This window comes from Rhincodon typus, chromosome 14 (assembly GCF_021869965.1).
Source record: "Rhincodon typus isolate 14 chromosome 14, sRhiTyp1.1, whole genome shotgun sequence".
Classification (NCBI taxonomy): Eukaryota; Metazoa; Chordata; class Chondrichthyes; order Orectolobiformes; family Rhincodontidae; genus Rhincodon; species Rhincodon typus.
This window is the reverse complement of record NC_063345.1, coordinates 11,421,769-11,441,507: the sequence shown is the minus strand read 5'-3', so window position 1 is coordinate 11,441,507 and position 19,739 is coordinate 11,421,769. Positions and strand designations below refer to the sequence as shown.

At 43.1% G+C, this 19,739-nt stretch overlaps 1 protein-coding gene across 2 annotated transcripts in view; it reads right to left on the bottom strand.

Annotated features, from left to right (window-relative positions):
- si:zfos-2326c3.2 (mitogen-activated protein kinase kinase kinase kinase 4) overlaps window positions 1-19,739 on the bottom strand; it is a 254,941-nt gene that overhangs the window by 46,790 nt on the left and 188,412 nt on the right. For both annotated transcript variants that reach the window (XM_048605155.1, XM_048605156.1), the window contains 3 exons: window positions 18,536-18,653; window positions 18,293-18,448; window positions 12,866-13,009 (listed from right to left, as the gene is read on the bottom strand). In XM_048605155.1, the coding sequence (XP_048461112.1) occupies window positions 12,866-13,009; window positions 18,293-18,448; window positions 18,536-18,653 (418 nt within the window). The remainder of the gene's footprint in view (window positions 1-12,865; window positions 13,010-18,292; window positions 18,449-18,535; window positions 18,654-19,739) is intronic.

Here is a 19,739-nt window from a genome sequence, read left to right as displayed (position 1 = left end):
GCTGTGTTCATCCAGTTCTACACCTTGTTATCTCAGATTCTCCAGCATCTGCAGTTCCTACTATCTCTGATACATTCCAAAGGGGATTTGTTGCCAAAAGCCCACTGCTTGTGCATCGGTGGGCAAATGCAGGTGAAGGGAAGTGACTGATTTCTTTATGCGTTAAACAGTGATTATCACGGAAGGCTTACTGAACATCTTTTAACTCTGTATTTCTGGCAGAACCTCCAGAATTTCTTTTGAACTTGCTCCTGTGTGCTGCAGTGATCATGAATCCAGACCTTTCAGAACGAGGAGTCAACAACATTGGCTTGATGGGATGAAACAGAGGGTGGTGGTGGAGGGTTATTTTTTTCATTTTGGGAGTCCCGTGACCATTGATGTTGAACAGGGATCGGTGCTGGGTCCACTTTTGTTTGTAATTTATATAAATAATTTGGATGAGAATTTAGGGGGCATGGTTAATAAGTTTGCAGATGACACCGAAACTGGTGGTATAGTTCACAGTGAAGAAGGTTATCTAAGATTACAAAATGATCTTCATCATTGGGCCAACGGGCTGAGGAGTGGCAGATGGAGTTTAATTTGGACAAATACGAGGTATTGCATTTTGGTAAAACAAACAAGGGCAGGACTTAGAGAATTAATGGTAGGGCCCTGGGTAGTGTTTTTATACATAACTCTTTGACAGGGTGATTAAGAAGGTGTTTAGCATGCATGCTTTCATTGCTTGGACCAGTGAGTAAAGGAGTTGGGACATCACGTTGATGTTATACAGGACATTTATGAGGCTGCTTTTGGAATACTGTGTACAGTTCTGGTCACCCTGTCATAGGGGGGTTAATATTAACTTGGAGAGGGTTCAGAAAAGATTTAACAGGATGTTGCTGGGAATTGAGGGTTTGAGTTATAAAAATAGGATGGATAGGCTGGGACTTTTACCACTGGAGTGTAAGAAGTCGAGGGGTGACCTTATAATGTTTTATGAGATCATAAGGGGCATAGATAAGGTGAATAGCAAGGGTCTTTTCCCTGGGATGAGTGAGTTCAAAACAAGGAGGTATATTTTTATGGTGAGAGCAGAAAGATTTAAAAGGGACCTTAGGGGCAACTTTTTCACACAGAGGGCTGTTCGTTTGTGAAATGAACTGCCAGAGGAACTGGCAGATGCAGGTACAGTTACAATGTTTAAAAAGACAATTGGACAGGTAGATGAATAGTAAAGGTTTAGAGGGATATGGGCTAGACACAGGCAAATAAGACTAGTTTAGTTTAAACTTGGTCAGCATGGATGAGTTTAACTGAAGAGTCCGATTCCGTGCTGTATGTCAGAAAATTGAGATACAGATGGCACAATTTATATGGCAGTAATGGTGGTAATGTCTTTCAGTTCACTCAGGAAGTCTACGTCAGTGTGACAGCTCCTGCTTTCACATGCAAACTGTAATCTGGAACTACGAATGGGGTCAGCAGAGGCTTCAAAGTTCTTCCCATCACATGGCTCATCAGGAATCTCTTCCACTCTTACAGCTTGTGTGCTGGAAGGATTTGCAAATGATGCTCAACACTTTCCTCGACTACCAAGTGCTTCGGTGGCACTTAAACCTAGAGTTTCTGGCTCAGAAACTGGGACACTAATCCAAAGTCATAAAACCTCACAGTGGGGTGCTGAGCAAACCACACTTCAGGGTAAATACAGCAGATAGTAAAATAAACAGAGATAAGGCATCCACTTAGGTCTGTTCATTGGCTTTCAACTATCTATTGAGTATTAAATGATTGACTAACAGTTTCAGTGCATTGCACAGGCAAACAGCATATTCATACTGTTTTAAATCAGCATCCAATCTTGTAATCTCAGTTCCAATATCACTTAAGCCTGTAATTTGATAGTGTCAGGATCAGAAATAATATCCAACCGAAAAGCTATGGTCTTCACATTTACCTAGTTAAGCTGCTCTGCAATCACAGATTAAAATTATGATTTTGCTGTTCTGCATTTGGCAACGTGGGAGGCACAGTGGTTAGCACTGCTGCCTTGATGGTATTGGGAGACCCAGGATCAATTCAGACTTGGGTGACAGCTGGTGTGAAGTTTGTATATTCTCCCCTGTGTCGGCGTGGGTTTCCTCTGGGTGCTTTGGTTTCCTCCCACAGTCCAAAGATGTGCAGGTTAGGTGGACTGGCTATGGTAAAGGGTGCATTACGGGGAAAGGGTGAGGGCCTGGGAGGTATGCTGTTCAGAGGATTGGTGCAAATTCAATGGGCCAAATAGCCTCTTTCCGCACTATAGGGATTCTATGATGTGAATTCAGTGCTAGAGTCAAAGGTATCGCTGAGGAGCAACTTGAGGTGAATGTGTGAATAGTCAACAATCATGGGCTATGTTGGTACCAATGACAGGTAGAAAAGGGGATGTGATCCCTAAAGCCTTTGAAAACAGTAATTACTGGAAAAACTCAGCACACCCGGCAGCATCTGTGGAGAGAAAGCACAGTTGATGTATAGGGTCCAGTGATCCATCTTCAAATCCTTTTAATTACAATTGTGGTTTGAGTTAAAATGCAAACCTAAGAGAACTGCAAAACTCATTCTCATCTCAACCAACAAAATCAAATTCACTTGCAGGGATTCCTTTCATCTTTGCTATGTTAGCGCGGTGACTAGCAACTGCTCCACAGTTAAGACTGATTTCAAAGTGGCAGCAACCACAATATAAAGTTGTTGCCATAGTCCTACTGGACCATAGAGCTGCTCTCTCATTAGAGAGAGACAATTGGTCATTATAATACTCTGTAAAGGATGGACATTAATTATTGTATGCTTTATATTAACTCTGCTTCCTCTCCACAGATGCTGCCTGACCTGCTGAGTTTCGCCAGCAATTTCTGTTTCGTATTCTATTTAAATTACCGTATGCTGTTGTGTTATTCCTATGAGCTGCCATGCAGCATATCTTTAAGAAATATGGTCATAATATCATCACAGAGCAATAAAGCATTTAACTGCACATGACCTGAGGGTAAAAGGTTATGGCTTTTAACTGGGGCCAATCTTTTTTCACATTAATTCATGGGATGTGGTCGTCACTGACTGGGCTATCATTAGCTGCACTTGAGAAGCTAGTGGTGAGCTGCTTTCTTGAACTGCTGTAGTCCGTTTGCTGCAGATAGACCCACAATGCTGTTAAGGAGGAAATTCCACAATTTTGACACAGCAACAGAGTAGGAATGGCAATAATATTTCCAAGTGATGGTGAGTTGAGGGGAACTTGCAAGTGGTGGTGTTCCTGCTGCCCTGTCCTTCTACATGGAAGTGGTGTCTAAGGAGCCTTGGTGAATTTCTGCAGTGCATCTTATAGATAGTACACACTACTGCTACTGAGCATTGCTGGTGAAGGGAGAGAAAGTTTGTGGATGTGGTGCCAATCAAACCGGCAGCTTTGTCTTGGATGATTATTGTAGCTCCTGATTATTGTAGCTACACCCATCCAAGTAAGTGGGGAGTATTCCAACACAGTCCTAACTTGTGCCTTGTAGATAGCGGGCAGGCTTTGGGAGTCAGGAGGTGAGTTACTCACTGCAAGATTCCAAGCCTGCTCGTATAGCCCACAGCTTGTCCAGTTCAGTTTCTGATAAATGGTAACCCCAGGATATTGACATTGGGGGCTTGAGGCATGACACGCTGGAGGAAATATACTACAGCTTGTAAATGAATTGCATAATATTAGCCCAGCCTTTGAAGTACTAATGACTTTAATACATGCATATAGCATGAGCTGTAATAGATTTTTAAAATCATAGAATCCCTACAGTGTGGAAACAGGCCCTTCGGCCCAATAAGTCCACACCGACCCTCAGAGCATGCCACCCAGACCCATCCCCCTGTAACCCACCTAATCTAGGCATCCCTGGAGGGATATCTAGGAGTACCTGGAGGAAACCCACGCAGACACAGGGAGAATGTGCAAACTCCACACAGACAGTCGCCCAAGGGGGTGGAATTGAACCTGGGTCCCTGGCACTGTGAGACAGCAGTGCTAACCACTGAACCATAAATCTTGTAGCCCAATGCAGCCCACGTCTAATTCTTATGTTACAGGAGTATTGCCACAACAGTTCCAAATGACCTCCTGAAGGCAAAAGCCATGACACATTGGCGGGTCTTTGTGGACAAAATTTGATATTTTCTTTGCTGTGGTCTTTAAGCAGCCTCTGAGTGGCACTGTGATGCTGAGCCTGTGGTTTGTAGCCCCACCAGCTGGTCACAGTGCAACATTACACATATGGCCTGATACAAACTGGTGGCATGGAGGAAACCGAACAACAGCATTTTCTGGAGATAGTAGGAACTGCTGATGCTGGAGAATCTGAGAATCTGCTTGGCCTGCTGTGTTCATCCAGCTCTACACCTTGTTATCTCAGTATTTCCTGGACATTTCTTTAACATTTAACTTTCAAATTTTAAGCAAATTTACTTCAGAATGACAGTTTATATTAAAAGGAATTCCATCCAGAAAGGTTTAAGTGATGCCAAGATATTGCCAAGACACAATAATAGACACATTCGAGACAGCAAACTCTGTTAATTCTAAGTTTGAAAAGGCAGTTGCCATAGGTTTGGATGTTAGGGCGCACATGGCGAGAGATTCTCATTAAAATTTAGCCCAGCTAATTGTGCGAAGTAATTCTTGGAAGCATGCTCTTGTAACAAAACTGAAAGAAAGCATTTTTAAAAAGGGGGTTTAGAATAGATACAGCAGAAATGGCAGCATTTAGCTCAATGTTTCTCTCAAGTTTGAATTTAGGATGTAGTGAGTTCTCCCAATTAGTATCATATTGTGCTAAGGATGGAACCTTTTGTAACCACCATAGGTGTGCTTGGACACTGGCACCCTACCCACCTAGATCCCTACTTTACTGGCAATGTGATAGCCTACCCAACTGACATCCTACTTCACGAGCAATGTGATACCCTATTTACCTGGCACCCTACTTCACTAGCAATGTGATACCCTATTTACCTGGCACCTTACTTCACTAGCAATGTGATATCCTATTTACCTTGAACCCTACTTCATTAGCAATGTGATACCCTATTTACCTGGCACCCTACTTCACTAGCAATGTGATACCCTATTTACCTGGCACCCTACTTCACAAGCAATGAGATACCCTATTTACCTGGCACCCTACTTCACTAGCAATGTGATACCCTATTTACCTGGCACCCTACTTCATTCGCAATGTGATTCCCTATTTTCCTGGCAATGTAGCACCCCACCTACCTAACATCGTAACCCTTTAAACAATCCCACATTTACTTGGCATAGTTAAACTTTCAGAGCAGCTGTCAAATGTGCAGCTGGATAGTTAAACCTCACCACACACCCCAGTGACTGTTACAAACAGGGCTGTGGTTTGACATCTCTCTGCTATCCTGCATGTTGGGGGAACTTTGTCGATTTGCGCTACATTCCGCAATGCCGAAGGAGCCAGGCTTGGAATTCCCAGCTGGGAAAAGTGGCTCTCTGCACTGAGGTGAAAATAAAATGAGCAGAGTGAGAATCCAACTGTGATTGTCACTCCTTGGAAGAGCCAATCTCACGTCTTTTACTTAGTACTTATTTCACATTGTTATCTATGCCCCCATTTCTTTTTAAGAAAACAGGTGCAGGGAGTCAATCTGCTATTGGTTTGCTCTCTCCTGCTGTTCACTGAAGCAAAAAAACAGTGAAATTTGTGTTAAGATCACAGAATCACTACGGTGTGGAAACAGGCCCTTTGGCCTAACAAGTCCACACTGCCCCTCCAAACAGCATCCCACCCAGACCCATTCCCCTAATTTTCCACGTCTAACCCACCTAACCGAAACTTCCCTGGACACTATAAGCAACTTAGCATGGCCAATCCACCTAGGCTGCACATCTTTGTAATGAGGAAACCCACGCAAACACGGGGAGAATATGCAAACTCCACACAGACAGTCGCCCAAAGCTGGAATCAAACCCAGGTCCCTGGCGCTGTGAGGCAGCAGTGCTAACCACTGAGCCACTGTGCTGCCCAGAATACTTGGGTCCACTCAAGCAGATGAACCCTGGTCTCCCACAGGCAAAAATGCTAACCACTGTACCACTGGGGACCTCACAAAAGTGTGTCAGAAGTAGGATTTGAAGCCACGCCTCAAGTTGGAGACCAGAACACCCAGCTTTCTGGGGAAGGACTTTACTCCTTGAGTCTGGCACCTTAGACCACTCGGCTATCCTGACACTCATTTAGAGATGATGCAACTATTTTGAATGTGTCCTGTATACCTAAAAAAATTGGAACTTCCTGCAGTGTATACCATATCCAAGTGTTACTGCTTTATCCTTCTCAAGACAGGTTTTGGTTCTTTCCTCTCCTTCCCTCCCCTGGTTTCTTGCCTCTGGTCTTATTTCAATTCTGTCATGTCTCTAGCTTATTCCTATTCTAACGCAAGGCCATCAGGTTTAACTCTGTTTCTCTCTCTCCACAGATGCTGCCCGAATATTTGCAGCATTTTCCGTTCATATATCCATCATTTGGCACTTTCTGCTCAGAAGAAGAGTAAGCATCAGCAACACTGATAGAAAAAAACAGTCAAATTGGTGAACAAGACTCAATGGTCAAACCCTTGTATTCAGGAAAGGAGCAAGACTGAAAGCAGGGGAACTACAGACTTGTCAGCCTTACATCAGGAGGAGGGAAAATGCTAAAAACTGCCAGAAAGGACACGATAAATTGGCACTTGGATCAAAATGATCTGATTGGACATGTTCAGCATGAATTTGCGAATGGAAAACCAGGGGCAATACAGTGGCTTGGTGGTTAGTGCTGCTGCCTCATGGTGCCAGGGACCCAGCCTCGGGCGTATGTCTGTGTGGTGTTTGCATATTCTCCCCGTGTCTGCGTCAGATGCCTCAGGGTACTCCAGTTTCCTCCCACAGTCCAAAGATGCGCAGCTTAGGTGAATTGGCCATGCTAAATTGTCGCATAGTGTCCAGGGAGGTGCAGGCTAGGTGGGTTAGCCTGGGAAAAGCAGGGCTACAGGGATTGGGTAGGGGAGTGGGTCTGAGTGGGATGCTCTTCAGAGGGTCAGTATGGACTCTATGAGCCAAATGGCCTGCTCCCACATTGTAGGGATTCAGTGATTTCACAAACTTGGGAGTTTTTTGACGGTGTTACTCACAAAATTGATTAAGGGAGTCTATGGACATGGAGTAGTTGGATTTTTAGAAGGTTTTAGATAAGGCCCTCCAAGGGAGTTTGATTAGCAAAATCAAAAACTCACCTTGTAAACTACAAATGAAGTCCCAGGATGACCAGTACATTTATTTCCAACTATTGCTATTTTTTTTAAACTGGCTTTTCCCTCTGGAAAGGTCCTCAGAAGCAAATGTTTGGGAATGGCTCCAGGCAAGGACCAGTCAGATGGACGGAGGGGAAAGAAAGGAAGAGGCTCAAACTTGAGGGAAGTAAACTAATGAAATAACTTAAAAGGAACACTGTTTGTTGTGCAGTGACCAAGGGAGGCAGAAAATATCAAGTAACTATGAAGGGATTTGAAGGAGAAATCAGTGAGAAAGTCGACCACGTATCTGTCAGACTATCCTGTAACGTTATGCAGTAAAGTGCGTGTGAATTATATTCATCGTTGTAATGTAGGGAAGAAGATTGGGATAACTAAAGTAGGCACACAATTGAAGGAAAGGAAAATTTTCTCTGCAAGTGTTGAACCCAAAGGAAAGATGGTTACCAGATGAGTTAACCAGTTAGGCAGGTGACCAATAAAATGCTGTAACTATAATGATGGTACTTCCTTTCGTAGCTAACATTGTCTCCGGGATAAGAAGGACTGCCTTGAAAAGGCAGCTCCAGCATAGTCCAGCAGGAAGCATGAAATGAGTACAGAGGCAAGTATCATAGACCATGTATGCAAGCTTCAGGGCATAGAGAGGAGGGGAAGGAGAGACAGCACATAAGAAGAGATCTGAAGCCAAATGAATTGCTAGAAAAATGAATATTATCCCAAGTTGAGTAGGAAATTAATGTATGGAAATAAAATAGTGGGAACGTTTGGGATCACAGTGCAGAATCTTAATATGTTGTAAAAGTTTCTGAAGCTGAGATCAAAAGACACCACTAATGATGTCTCCTGCCTGAAGGATGAAGCAGAAGGAAATGACAGAACTGGTCTGAACTGGTCTTGTGTCCCTTGGTATGGAAATCGAGTTCAGGCCAAAACTGATCTTATCGAAAGGTGAGAGGGTGTGCAGCACGGTCCCGGAAAGTTCTGGGGTGGGGTTTTGCTGCCCAGAAAGTGTAAGAGTACCTTGCAATGGAAGCTCTCTCATAGGCCATGTGAACTTACTATTTGTGGTCATGGCTGCCATGCCAGGCCAGGCCGCTATTGTGGAGTGGGACCTTCTCTGTGGCCTGCCTAGTGGACATCGCTGTAACCCCATTGCAGGAGCATCTCTGAGGGACAGGGAGAGAAGTAAAGGAGGCTTTATAGGCTCCACGGCATGCTGCTTGGGGGTGCCAGGTTTGGTAAGATCCCAGCATTGTCACCAATTTGGCCCCAAATGGCCAATGAATGGACAGGCATAATGCTCGGGCAAGAACATGGCAGATCAAATATAATGTGGCAGAATGTGAGGTTATCCACTTTGGTCAGAAGAACAGACGTGCAGAGCATTTCTTAAATGGTAGGAGGTTAGAAAGTGTAGATGTACTAAGGGAACTAGGTGTCCATGTCAGAAAGTCACTGAAGATTCCGATGAAGATGTGAATGGAATGTTAGCCTTAACTGTAAGAGGATTTGCGTTCAGGAGTAATGAAGTCTTACTTCAATCACTTAGAAACTTTGTTAGACCGTGCCTTGAGTACTATGTGCAATTTTTTCTGCTTATTTCAGGAAAAATATTATTGCCATAGACCAAGCGCAACAAACATTCACCAGATTTATTCCCAGGAATGGCAGGACTGCCCTTTGAAGACAGATTAGGCAAGTTGGGCCCGCATTCTCTGCAATTTCAAAGAAAATGAGAAGTGATTTCATTAAAACTTTCAGAATTCTTACAGGGATAGACAGAGTAGATGCAGGTAAGATGGTTACTCTGGTTGGGGAATCTCAAGCCAACGGCACATTTTTAACATAAGGGGGATGCCACTTAGGACCGAGATGTACAGAAATAATTTTAATCAGAGGCTTCTGAATCTTTGGAATGGTCTACCTTCAAAGGCTGCGGAAGCTTAGAGTTTGAGTATGTTTTAAGCAGATATTGACAGATTTTCAATAATCAGTGGTGTATAGGGCTATGGGGATGGAGTGGATAATAGGCATTGAAGTGTTCAATTAGCCATGCGCATACTGAATGATAGGGCAGGTTTGATGGGCCAAATGTCCCGTTCCTGTCAAACAGAGGACACGTAAAGAGGCTGTTTAGCTCTTTAAATAAGTTAGCTAATGACTCCCTGCGAATATTTTCCTTTTTTGGTACACTTGAACTTCGAAAGTAAAGGGACGAGACACTTTTTTTCAATTGCATAAACTTGACTCTGAGATGTGTTTGTAGAGGAAGTCTTGAATTGGAGTGTGCATGAGTGCAATGATGCATGATGATATCACCGGACTTACAGGTCCATGATTACCCCAGTAGGTGGTGACAATACAACATTTAGAGGCAGTGCCTGTTCAGTGAGATTGGACGAGAAATGTAAAGCGAGAGTGGCATTGAGTATTTCAGAGACAGCTGGGAGGTAAAGGAAGTGGCCCGTGAAGGCAATAGTACCCAACAGGAAGGAAACTAAAAATAACACAAGGGTTTTGTCACAGTCTATCAGTTCAGAATAATTAACTCAAAAGATTTGAAAGACCTGAACTAAAACTGCACTTTTTGCAATGACAGACATCTCAAAGTGCTTTACGGCCAAATAAGAACTTTGGAATGCAGCCACAGGTGTAGCATAGGAAAGTTGGCAGATAATGTAAGCACAGCAACATCCCACAAACCACAATGGGATAATGATCAGATTCTCTGTTTATGCCATATTTATTGAAGGATAAAAAATGACCAGGACACCTCAAAACAGTGCCCACAGGATGTGATGTGTAGATTGGGCCTTGGTTTGGTGCCTCATCTGAAAACATGAGCATTTGCTCAGTACTGCACTTCAGGTTTACCTTGATTGGAAGGCACAACAGCCTTGTGAAGTGATATTGAGGGAAGGGAGAAACAGAAAGGCTATGGCGCTGTAGGATTGTAACCAACCCAACGTAAAATAAGTTTGCTCAATTGGCTTAGAGTTATCATTAGAATGCCTACAGTACAGATAGAAGCCATTCAGCCCATCAAGTCTGCACCAAATTGCTGAAGAGCATCCCACCCTATCCCTGCATTTCCCATGGCTAACCCACCTAGCCTGCACATCCTGGACACTATGGGCAATTTAGCATGGTCAATCCCCCTAACCTGCACATCTTTGGACTGTGGGAGGAAACCAGAGCACCCGGAGGAAACCCACACAGACACAGGGAGAATGTGCAGACTCTACACACTTGAGGCTGGAACTGAACCTGACCCCCACGTACTGTAAGGCAGCAGTACTAGCCACTGTGCCACTCAATAGAAAAAAGGTAAAAGCAATGCATGATTGCTTCATAGCCCTATGCATTGTAGAAACCACAGGAAGCAAATTTCAGCTCATGTCTTTTAATGGTAAATGACCCTGACAGCGTACAGAAAATGGAATTGGTGATGTCCTTGGGCAATTGTGATTACCACACAATTACGTTCCGAATGATTTGGAATTCAATGCGACTGAGGACCAAACATTTGAAACAGGCCAACTACCAGTGTACAAGCATCGAGAAAAAACCAGAGAGGAAAATGATTTATTTATGCCTCCATTCAGAATGCACAGCTAAAGTCAACAACAATTCAAATACACGACCCTGACTGAGTAGATCAATCCTAGGATAAATAGGGAGAATAAATTAACTGCATCAAACAGAGAGAAGGACAAGGGAACAGCACAGGATATTTCAAAGACATAGGAAAAAGATGGTCAGAGAGACAAAGTGGCAACTGGAAATGAAGATGGTTGAAGATGCCAATGCAATAGCACTCAGTTGTTCCAGCTTGTGAACTCCAAGAAGATGCTCAGAGAGGATTCCATTGGGGAAGTTAATTGATGTCGAGGAATTATCTAATACACTTTAATGATGACCTCCAGAAAGCAATCACTAGAGATGTCCATGGTAACAAGTTCTGTATTAGTGGAAGTAAGTCAAGTTGACTTAAACTTTGATATCATCAAGATTTAGGTTCAATAGATGCTTAAAACAAAAAAGTGCTAGAGACCACAACAGGTTATGCAGCATCCATGTGGAACAACGTAAATATAATACAGGAAACAATATTGATCTTTCACTAATTATTGAGCAATGAGTGGATCAAGTTTCTGCAGATGATATGCATCAGTGAGGTAAGGATTTGTTCAAGGACAGCTAACACTGTATGAGAATGAGAAGTTCCCACTGGGTCAACTTCCTTAATTTTAAGAGGAAGTAACATTCTGTGTTCTCAGCTGAAAACCACACAATGTGGTCTACTGAAATTTTCACAGGGTGCTTCGGAAAAGTCCCTCATTTAGGTTGCTCTTGAAACTGGAAGTAAGGGATGAAACCTGGATGTGGATAAGAAATTGACCTGAAGAACAAGGTAACAACTGGATCTTGTTAGGAGGGTGATGTTTGTGTTTGGGGTTTGGGGGGAAGTGATGAAAGTGGGAGATACTGAACCAAGTCCTTTAGGTCAAAGTGTCAAGATCCCCGATTATTCCTCATTTGCATCAATGTTTTTAGTTTCAGCAACATGCAACACAAAATTTGCAGATGATCCTAAACTGTGGCGAATGGGCATTACGAGGAGATGGGAATTACAATAAAAGTCAAGATATGGAGGTGCTGGTGTTGGAAGGGAGTGGACAAAGTCAGAAGTCACACAAAACCAGATTATAGTCCAACAGGTTTTGTGTGACTTCTGACTTAATAAAAGTCAAGGTAGATGTGCTGAAAAACACAAGAGTGAGCGATGAAGCCCAACATTGTACAGTGGAAGGTAAACCAAATTGAAGTCATGGTTGTACTATGGGTGCTGTAAGAAACTCTGACACGGTGGCTGCTGAGAAGAAATTTTCTCTCAAGAGAAATTCTGGAACTAAAGGTGCTGTTTCACAACATGCAATCTTCTGTTTAAGATGGCAATGAGGAGGAATGTATTTTCTCCAAGGATTGTCAGTGTTTAGAATTCTCTTCTCTCGAACATAATGGAATCCAAGGCTTTGAATGCATTCAAGACTAGAATTATTGACAAAGAGAGTTATGAGCAGCACAATCAGCTATGGTCTTACCGAATGGCACAGCAGACTTGAAGGGCTGAATGGCTTCCTGTTGCTCCTGTTTCTGATTGCCATATGTTCTTACAAAGAAAGGCTTGCATTTATATGGCACCCTTCGCAGATAGGAACGAAATATGATGGAAGTGTGGTCATTATTGTAATGCGGGAAACACAACAGGCCACTTGCACAGGGCAAATTCCACAAAAGACAAATAGATAACGATCAGCATAATCTGCTTTCTTAGGGCTTAATATTGATCAAGATGTTTTGGGCAAATTTGTTGCTTTTCCTCAAATATTACTGTGGCTTATTTTCTGACTACCTGAGAGAGAGGCGGGGTCTAAATTTAACATTTCATTTAAAAGAAAAGATTCGGTGTTTTTTCAGGACTTAATTCCCCAACCATAAAACAGGCATTAAGTATGAAAATATTTCCAACCTGATATTGTAATAAGTACGTTCAGTCCTTCCAATACGTCCATTTGTTGGAAACGCCTTCGAGTAATGAGTGAGTAAACTTTGCCTTGTCCACTCCTGTCCAATAACCAGAGCCCATTCTCTGTGCCTACCAGCAGATTGACACCTGAAAAGATCGAAATAGGTTTTGAGAAAATGAGTAACCTCTACAGCAATTTACACCTTTCTTTCATCAATAAATCTTGAACACATCGAATTGTTTGTGGAGAGGGTGATTACCAATAAAAATTACCAGTTTGACAAAAGAACATTCCATCTTCCTCTGCTCAGGTAGTGAAACAGAGAATTTGGATTTATATTGGCTTTGCCAATGTTCTTTGCATCATGAAATATGAAGTGATACAACATAATAGGCCACTCGGCCCTTTCAGCTTGCTCTGTCATTCAGTAAGATCACGGTTGACCTGGCTTTAACTTCAACTCTACATTCCTGCATACTCCTGATCATTTCTCGTCCCTTTGGTAATCGATCTTCCACTGCCTTAAAAATATTTAAGGATCCAATGCAACGTTATGAGGGCACATGTGGCAGCGTATCTGTGCACAGCAAGATCTTACAAAAAGCATCTGAGATAAGGGTCCATTCTTGGTGATTTGAGCAAGGAATATTGCTGATATGAAGAGACCTTCTTAATCCTCTTCAAATCGTTCAGTAGTACTTGTTACGTTCACCAGAAACGATGCACTTCAGTACAAGCCCCTTTCTGTACTTGTGAAAAGACACAAATAATGCTGCCCATTATTGAAGAGTGGCCCCTCTCCAGACTCAATGGCTAATTAATAGCCTGAAACTTAGCAAATAAGGAGGCTATCACTTGGCTCCCAGGATTTGCTAAATAAATAAAAACTCTGTGACGAATGATTAAGTTGAGGAAATGGTTTTACTTTCTCTCTGGAATTACTGAAAAGTATGTAGTGAACGTAGGCAGGAAAAATCACGACAATCCAAGAAACAGGAACAGGACTAGATCACTCATTCCCTCCAGCCCAGCCCACCATTCATTAAAATCATGGCAGAGATGATCTTGGCCTCAAATCCAATGTTTTCCAATGCCACGTTCCCCCAACCCCTTCTACCACTACCTCGATCCCTCCACCATTCAAATATACATCCAATCCTTCAATCTAGCTACGATGCCATTTCTGCTGCTTTCTGTGGAAGAGAACTCTAAAGATTCAGAGTCATAGAATTGTACAGTACGGAAAGAGGCTCTTCAGTCCGACTCATCCATGCTGACCAGATATCCTTAATTAATCTAGTCCCCTTTGTCAGCATTTGGCCCATATCCCCCTATACCCTTCCTATTCATATACCCATCCAGGTGCCTTTTGAATGTGGTAATTTTACCAGCCTCCATCACTTCCTCTGGCAGCTCATTCCACACACACATCACCCTCTGCATGAGAGTACTCCTTAGGTCCCTTTTAAATCTTGCCCCTCCCACCTTAAACCTATGCCCTCTATTTTTGGTTTCCCCTGCCCTGGGGAAAAAGACCTTGGCTATTTACTTTATCCATGCCCCTCATGATTTTATAAACCTCTAGAAAGTCACCCCTCAGCCTCTGACACTTTGTGAACCTTTAGGGAAGAAATCGTTTCTCAAACTCCTTCGTTTGAAACTATACCCCCAAGCTCTACCTTCCCCCACAAGAGGAAACAAATGCAGCATCTAGCCCATAAAATCCCCCAACCTGAAATAATAGGTTAAGTAAAATTCAAAGTAGCTTTCGAGGGAAATGGAAAAATGATTGAAGAAAACCATTGAATAAAGGGCACATGGAAAGCACAAGGAAATGTGACTAAGTGTATTACTCTTTTCGAGAATCATGAGGGGAGTGACCGCTGCCTCTGAGCTGTAAAATACAATCATTTTACGCATCATTGGTGATGGAGCATCTCTGACATTCTGGAAAGGTTCAATGCCTGGGCCTAGACTTGCTCCTGAGGCAGTTCTGGCTCCAAATATAACTTCTGGTTGTTTATACTGTCACAGTGAAAATCTCAGAGAGTGCAGAACATATCAGACTGGCTGCAGAAGTAATGAGGTCTAGGCGATGGCGTTCGCATAATTACACATGTATAATATATATTCTAAATGCATAGCCTCCAGCCACTACCAAACGGATGAAGTGATTCGGAGATAGCAAGAACTGCAGATGCTGGAGTCAGAGTCAATACAATGTGGAGCTGGAGGGACGCAGCAGGTCAGGCAGGATCAGAGGAGCAGGATAGTCGATGTTTCCGGTTGGGACCCTGGTCCCGACCGTAAACATCGACTTTCCTGCTCTTCTGATGCTGCCTGACCTGCTGCTTTCCTCCAGCTCTACACTGTATTGGATGAAATGATTCTTTTGGATTTGGATCAACTGCATCCCTTCTGCGGTGTGACAATTTAGCTCTATTGAGAGGGGAGTAACCATTACAGTAGCAACTACTTGGGTTTCCATGCTGCCTTCAATGTGACATAGCGTTCCCAACTTGGTGCTCCAAAAAGAATGTATTAAGTTTGACACCAAGTAAGAGAAGCAGACAATGGAACAGGTAATCAATTTGCAAACAGTCGGGTTTTGAGTGATGTCTTTAAGGAAAGAATCAGGGAAGAGAACGAGGGAATTAGGGAAGGAACTCCAGAGCCTTGGGCCTGAATCACTAAAGACGTGCCTGTCAGCTATAGGAGGGGTGGGCGTCAGGCAGTGTTGGGGAGGTAGGGTTCGGTTTGGAGAGGAAGTGTTTAATCTACAACTGAAGGTTGTAAGGCAGAGGGAGATTACAGACATTGGGAGGATTGAAGACCTGGAGAGATTTGGAGGAAAGAATGAAAATTTTATAATGAAACTTTTGGTGGGCTGAGAGCCAATTTAGGGTCAATGAGCACAGGGGTGATGGGTAAACATGGCTTGGCGTGAGTCAGGACAGTTATAACCAGATGCATCTAAATCTCCAGAGTTCTCTGCCCATGATGATGGGAAGTCTAAAGGAGAGGTGGATGAGCCATGGACAGATGTCCATGGGCAGCACGGTGGCTCAGTGGTTAGCACTGCTGCCTCACAGCACCAGGGGCCCAGGTTCAATTCTACCCTCGGGTGACTGTCTGTGTGGAGTTTGCACATTCTCCCCCTGTCTGCGTGGGTTCCCTCTGGGTGCTCTGGTTTCCTCCTACAATCCAAAGATGTGCAGGCTAGGTGGACTGGCCATGCTAAATTGTCTGCTCCTGATCCTATGATGCTGCTTGGCCTGCTGTGTTCATCCAGCTCTACACCTTGTTATCTCAGATTTTCCAGCATCTGCAGTTCCTACTAGTGTTCAGGTGGGTTACAGAGGGATAGGTCTGGATGGGTTGCTCTGAGGATCAGTGTGGACTTGTTAGGCGAAGGACCTGTTTCCACACTGTAGGGATTCTATTCTATGGTTAGCAAGTTGCTTCTTGGGAGAGGCCCAAGACAATGGAAGGGGAAAATACTGCACTTTCTCACTGGTAGAGGCCTTGGTTCGCCCCAGAGTCACCTGGAGTTTGCCTCTGCTGATTGAACACGCATTCCCAGTGAGGGCCTGGGTTGTGAACATGCAAACACTCTAAGTCTTCCCTGGATTGTTGTTAAAACAGGGGCTACATTTTGGCTGGGCATTTGCTCCACGTGAAACACCCTGGGAGCTTCAGCACCAAGCCAAGGTCTGTTCCCTCATATGAAATTCACAGGACACTTTTTCACAGAATGTTTTTGGTCAAAATTGCTACAGCTTGTGAGGAGACCAAGCAGCCCATTGGATCTGTACTGGCTCTCCAAATGAGCAATTCATTTAGAACTGTAGAAATGATACAGCACAGAAGTGAGTCATTCAGCCCCTCTTGTCCATGCTGGCCCAGAACTCTGTCCATTCCTCCTTTCCAGATAATAACTGAAGAAACTAGAGGTGGTATTGAAGAATCCAATGTACATCTATTACAGCTAACTATCATGTGATATGAAGACTTTTTTTTACAAATAAGCAGATTAACAACAGGAGTAAAATTATTATCTCCATCTGCCTTCAGTGGTAGAAGGGATTAGGAAGGCAAATGGAATACTGGCCTTTATTGCAACGGGATGTAGCCTTGCTTCAACTGTACAGGCATTGGGAAGACCACACTTGTAGTACTGTTTATTTAAGGATTGATATTCTTGCAATGATAGCAATTTATATAAGGTTGATTCCTGAGTTGAAGGAGTTGTCCTATGAAGAAACGTTGCATAGGTTGGGTCTACACTCATTGAGATTTAGAAGCATGAGAGGTGATCATATTGAAATAAATCAAATTCTGGGGAAATTTGAAAGTATAGATGGCAGAACTCATGGTTGTCACTGGACTAGTAACCCAGAAATCCAATCTGATTTTCTGGAAACATGGATTTAATCCCATGATGGCAGATGGTACATATTGAATTCAATAAAAGATGTGGAACAAAACAAAAACTACCAGATGGCAACCAAGGGATCACTGTCAATTATTGTAAAGGTCCATCTGGTTCACTATATGTCCTTTAGGGAAGAAAATCTGTCATCCTTACCGGGTTTGGTCTACATGTGACTCCAAACCCACAGCACTGTGTTTTACTCTGGATAATTAGGGATGGGTAATAAATGCTGGTCTAGCCAGCAACGCTCATATCCCATGAAAGAATTTGTAAAAAGATGCTGAGAGGATGTTTCTTCTTCTGGGAAAAGCCAGAACTAGTTTTTAATAAGACCTCTCCCATATATGACTGAAATGAGGAGGAATGTCTTCTCTCAAAGGATTTTGAAGACATAGCGAGCAGTGGAGGTTGTGTCATTTTAAAGATGGAGCTAGACAGATGTTTGATTTATGAGGAAGTCAAGCGTTCTGGAGGGGAGGGGCAGTAGACATGAAAGTGCAGTTAAGGAAAGCCATTTGGGACTGAGATGAGGAGAAATTTCTTCACCTTGAGACTGATGAACTTGTGGGATACAAGACCACAGAAAGTGGTTGAGGCCAAAATATTGTACGACTTCAAGAAGGAACTGGGTATAACACTTGGGGCTAAAGAGATCAAAGGATATGGGGGGAGAAACAGGAACAGGCTCGAGCAGCCTAGTCCTACTCTCATTTTCTACAGCTGCATGTTAAGGCCTCAATCAGGTCAGACACATTCTTATTGAGTGGTGAGGCAGGCTCGATGACTTAAAATGCCTACTCTCGATTCCTTTTCTGAGGTAAAGGTGCTATATAAATATAAGCTCGTGTTGTAGACAAATGCAAGTCCTTTCTCTTCTCTTGAACTTTAACTCTTCATCAATTTATTGGAATGGGCCCCTTTCTAACAATCTTTATCAGCAACAAATAGCAACATTGGCTACATTCAGGTAAGAAAATTTTCAGCAATATCTCACCCCATAATGCAGCACATAATATCTCGGAATTAAATTTCTTCTTGTACTTGCGGATTTCTGGAGTATCGCTCTGTGGTCGTATGTTGGTCGGATTGACATTGACAACGGATCCCTTTCTTGCACTGTCTCGTCGGACTGGCTCAGTTTTATTGGCTGCTGAATCGGGAAACAAAAGAATCGGGAATAAAGCACAAATCAGTGCCGAAATTCCAAAGTGCTAGTTTCCGAAATGTGCTCACATACCGAGTGCCCCTGGAGGACTGCAAGGGGAGATCTGCAAGAGCCGGGGATCAATGAACGGTGTGAAGGACGAGGAAGATGAGGAACTACATTTTGGCTGTAGATCTTCGGCTGATTCGCTCTGAAAAGAAGTGCAATAGAAACTTGAAACACACCTTTACAAAGGAATTTGTACGCTCTGACCCTAGCAGCCCTCTGCCTGGTGGCTTCTTGCAGTTAGTTTCATGTGCATTTACAAAACACCTTCAACATAGTCAAACAAATCCCAATGTGTTTCATAGCGGTTTTACCAAAACCTAATTTGACACTGAGTTTCACAAGGAGAAAGTCAGACAGATGACCAGAGAGTGAGCGAGCTTTATAAAGAGCACCAGGACAGAGAAGTAGAGAAATTAATGAACTGAATTCCAGAACTGAAGGCCTAGGTAGCTCTGTTAAAGATAGATTGAAATTAATTAATCAATTCTAATCAATGCCAGTGTTGCACAAGAAGCTGGAACTGCAGGAATACAACATAGTTTGTATTTGTGTTGCATGGTGGTAATGTCTCTGCTTTTGAGTTGGAAAGTGTGGGTTCAAGTTTTTTTTATTCATTCATGGGATGTGGGCGTTGCTAGCTGGGACAGCATTTATTGTCCATCCACAGAAGTCCTATATGCTTCAGATGCATGGACTCGTACATTTGAACAGGTTGTTTAAAAATATCCATAATGGACTTGGAGAGTTGGATGCAATATCCCCTTCAATGTTTTGCTCTGTGCTGCAGGGTCAATTAATTTTCACGAGTGACAACTTTTCAAAGTCATAGAGTCACTCGGCATGGAAACAGACCCTTTGGTCCAACCAGTCCATTCTGACCATGTTCCCAAACTAAACTAGCTCCACTTGCCTGCGTTTGTCCCATATCCCTCCCAAATTTTCCCATTCACGTACTTATCCAAATGTCTTTTAAATATTGTAACTGTACAGACATCCACCACTTCCTCTGGCACTTCATTCCACACAGAACCAGTCTCTGTGTAAAAACATTGCCCCTCATGTCCTTTTAAAAACTTTCTCTTAGCAGCTTAAAAATATGCCACCTGGTTTTGAACTCCCTCACCTTAGGAAAATGACCTTTGCTATTCACATTATCTATGCCCTTCATGATGTTATAAACCTTGATAAGGTCACCCCTCAACCTCTTACATTCCAGTGAAAAATGCCC